Below are 3,316 nucleotides of genomic sequence, written 5' to 3'. Positions count from 1 at the left end.
GATGTTTGCCTGGTCCCGCACTGCCGTCTCTGCTCCTCTGCCAAGCCAGCTGGCCTGCCTGGAGCTCTGGCCTTTATGACTGTTGTGAAGAGAGGCAGGATGTGTTTGCTTTTGGCTATCACATGCTTTTTTAGAGAGGGTGGGAGTTCCTCCCCTTCAATTCCCGGGTTGGTTTCCCCCTGGTGTCTCTGGTTTATGTGACTTGGGGGGCTCCATGGAGCCAGGGTCACAGCTCTCATCCAGGAATTTTGACCTTTTCAGCAGCCACTTTCCTGGGCTGCTTTGTACTTGCCAGCCTGGCCTTGAGATGAGCCAAAAGCTTTCCCAGCACAGGCACATGGGATGGGCACATGCCATACAACATGGAGGTACCTAGCACAGGCCCCTCTGGGAGCACCTCCCGCACCCAGCATCTGGTTCATCTGAACAATGTGCTGCACTTGGATCACAGCCCTCCCCCAGCCCAGAGCACCAGCTCTGTATGGGTCTCAGGCTCTCTCTGTGCTGCTGTTTCCTGATTAAACCATGAGCTTAACTTCAATGGATCAGATGAAAGTGGCTCTGTCTCCCACTGTCTCTCCAACAGTTGTTATCTTGACCCCTTTTCCTTCTTCGCTACTCTGTCTGTCTAAAGCTGAGCCTCTAATTTTAGACTGAGGAAGATAATTGAGGGTCAAAAAAGATTGCTGTATAATTTTAACATTTTTTTGCAGTGGTTGAGGTGGGAGACAAAGTTAGGAGCTCATTGCCCTCAAACCTTTGTATTGCTAGAAAGAAGGACATGGGGGAAGCAGTGAGCTGGTACAGTCTGCTCTCTGCAGAAGTCATTCTGTTTCTTAGCAATTAGCTAGAAAACTAGGAGTGTAAAGGCGTAAACTACTGTATTTCCTTTGCAGATCCTATTGACCGAAGAGTTTGTAGAGAGAATGCTGGAAGATTTAGAAGATCTGAATTCTCCAGAGGAAGTAAGGCTGCGTCATTCCTGTATCTCCCGTGTGCTGTCCTAGAGAGCTCAGCCCGTCCTGCAGCTTGCCTTTGATCCTTCCCTCAGCTCACAGGCTGCAGCGCTGTCCTGTAGACTTGAGGCCTTGCTAAAGCTTCACATCTGCTGTGAACTAAGGCACTGAGAAAAGGGATTGCAAGAAATACAGGGCAGGGATGGGTATTAAGGAAGACTGCATTTCTTTTCTGCCAGTGTCTTTCCCAACGTGTTATCTGAGCACCCCGAGTCAAAGCGGTGCAGCCCCTGAGCCAGGTGACAGGGTTTCCTCCATGCCATGCATAGTGTCCTTGGCAACAGCTTCAGGCACATCACCTGCCCCTCTTTCAGAAAGGCTGAAAGCAGTGGCAGCACATTTACTGATGAATGATCTGTTGGGGGGGCCTCCTTTTTTGGGTTTGGGGAGCAGACGAGGGCTTTTTCACATCTGCTACTTGGCCTTCACCTGCTGCCCCTGCACGGCCTGCAGAGGACCATCACCAGCCTGGAAGCGTTATAGCAGCAGCCAAGGGAGCTTTATAAAGCTTTGCTGTGCGGTGCTAAACTTCCCCTTGCCATGTGATCTCTTCCTGGGGAACATTTAACACCCTGTCTCCCATGCATGCCATATAAATATTCTGCTTGACTTCAAAGAGCAGTGGCAGAAATGACATGTAATATTTTTAATCCCATTTTTTACAGCTCCCTGCAGACTCTAAAGAAACTTTCCTTGGCTTGTAGAGCAGCCCTCCCATCCCTTGCCCTGCTCCCCTCCCCCCAGGAAAATCTCAGGGCTCTAATTGTTTAATCCAGAGTTGATTTAATGCCAGGATGTTCTTCACCGTGTGAGTGAGGGGAGCATGCTGCTGGCTGTGCAGTGACTTTCAGGCTAGCTTTTATCCAGTTAAACCTAATCCAAAGCTCATTTTTGCTAGTGACATGGAAGCCCAGGAGCACTTTGGTTTGAAGGCCCTTTAGTTAAGGCTTTGGACGGCTCGTGTTCCTTTGCTCTCCACTGAGAGGCAGAGGCAATGGGCATGGCAACTCCTGGCACAGCAACTGGGCGCTTGGTTCCGAGTTACTGTGACTTTGCTAAATTAAAAAGTGAAAAACAAACAAATGCAAAAGATGACTTCTCCAAGAGGATTGCTTTGGAATCACTCCTGTTTATAAAAAGGAAAATACTTGAGATGAAATGTGATCTTTCAGCATTGAGATTCCTCCAAGGATTTGTAACTTGCAGGATCCCGGTTTGGGCCAACTGAAGGCGTTTCCTCAGCAGCCCTGGCTGTTGCTGATGATATTCATGGGGTAGAACGAAGCACTGCAAGGAGAGTCTTCCCTTTGCTGCATAAAGAGCCACCTGCGTTAAGTGAAAATAAGTTAAATGATCTGTCTGAGTATCTTTAGCATGTTTTTCATGTACCCTAGACATTGAACTCAGAAGAGAATCCCCTGGGCAGTGTAGGGCCACTAGATTATATGGTGCAAGATATGTGCAGAGCTTGAGTGTAAAAAAAAAAAACAACCATAAGTGGGACTTGGGCTGTTTATGTTTCCTAGAGGAGAAGGAGTGGGATTTTATGGTAGCCACTATCCTGAGCAATCCTCCTGCCGTGCCCCTAGGTCAGGGGTTAAACCCTGAACTGCCAGCCCAGCATACTAAAGGTCAATGGATACCAACTGCAGGTTACCCTCACACACAGCTGCACATGGAGCAAGGTCAGGAGCAAATTCATGTTAGAGCAGCCCTTGCTGTGAAGCAGGTAGCTGGAGGGGATCTCCTCTGGCAGGAGCCTGAGTGTGTGTTAATGTCCTTCAGAAACAGGCACTTACGGGAAGAAAGACAAGTAATTGGATAAAGATGGATGATTTGCAGGTCACTGTCCTCTTGCACCAACTCTCTAATTTACACAGCCCCTGGGAAGCTTATGGTGCTGCTGGCCTTGGTCTGAGGACTATTCTAGGAGAGGACCATTGTATCTGTAACCGTTCTGAATTAGCTGCCTCCAGGTCAGATTGTCACTGGTGGTGTGGGATCCCAGTGAGATTCCTCCCTGGGAGTCCCATTGGGGTGTCCGGGACTGTCACAGTGTCAGGCAGTGCTACACCATGGGTGCAGCAGAGTTATAGTAACAAAATGATCTTGCAAAGTGGCTTTCAGAACTGTCCCCCACATGTTTTAGACCCTCAGGCTGGGCACTGGGATTGCGTGAAATGCTTGTGCAGGACTGGTTGCCATCCAGCTGTGGACGGGGCAGGTTTGTAGCCTAAGAGATTCCATTCCACCTCCCACGCTCCCCACAGAGCTGTTTTTGAGAGATTTGTGTGAATGCC

The 3,316-nt window shown here is 49.0% G+C and overlaps 1 protein-coding gene across 1 annotated transcript in view; it reads left to right on the top strand.

Moving 5' to 3' along the window:
* The window catches only part of SUFU (SUFU negative regulator of hedgehog signaling), a gene marked incomplete at its 5' end in the record, with an annotated part of 59,863 nt that extends 58,856 nt beyond the window's left edge, over positions 1-1,007 (top strand). Inside the window, one exon of the mRNA XM_010173128.1 lies at positions 897-1,007. Within this exon, the coding sequence (XP_010171430.1) occupies positions 897-1,007 (111 nt within the window). The remainder of the gene's footprint in view (positions 1-896) is intronic.
* Positions 1,008-3,316: the final 2,309 nt, after the last annotated feature.

This window comes from Antrostomus carolinensis, unplaced genomic scaffold, assembly GCF_000700745.2.
Source record: "Antrostomus carolinensis isolate BGI_N321 unplaced genomic scaffold, ASM70074v2 scaffold18778, whole genome shotgun sequence".
In the NCBI taxonomy this organism is placed as follows: domain Eukaryota; kingdom Metazoa; phylum Chordata; class Aves; order Caprimulgiformes; family Caprimulgidae; genus Antrostomus; species Antrostomus carolinensis.
The sequence above is the reverse complement of the archived record's forward strand: the minus strand, read 5'-3'. Positions and strand labels throughout refer to the sequence as shown.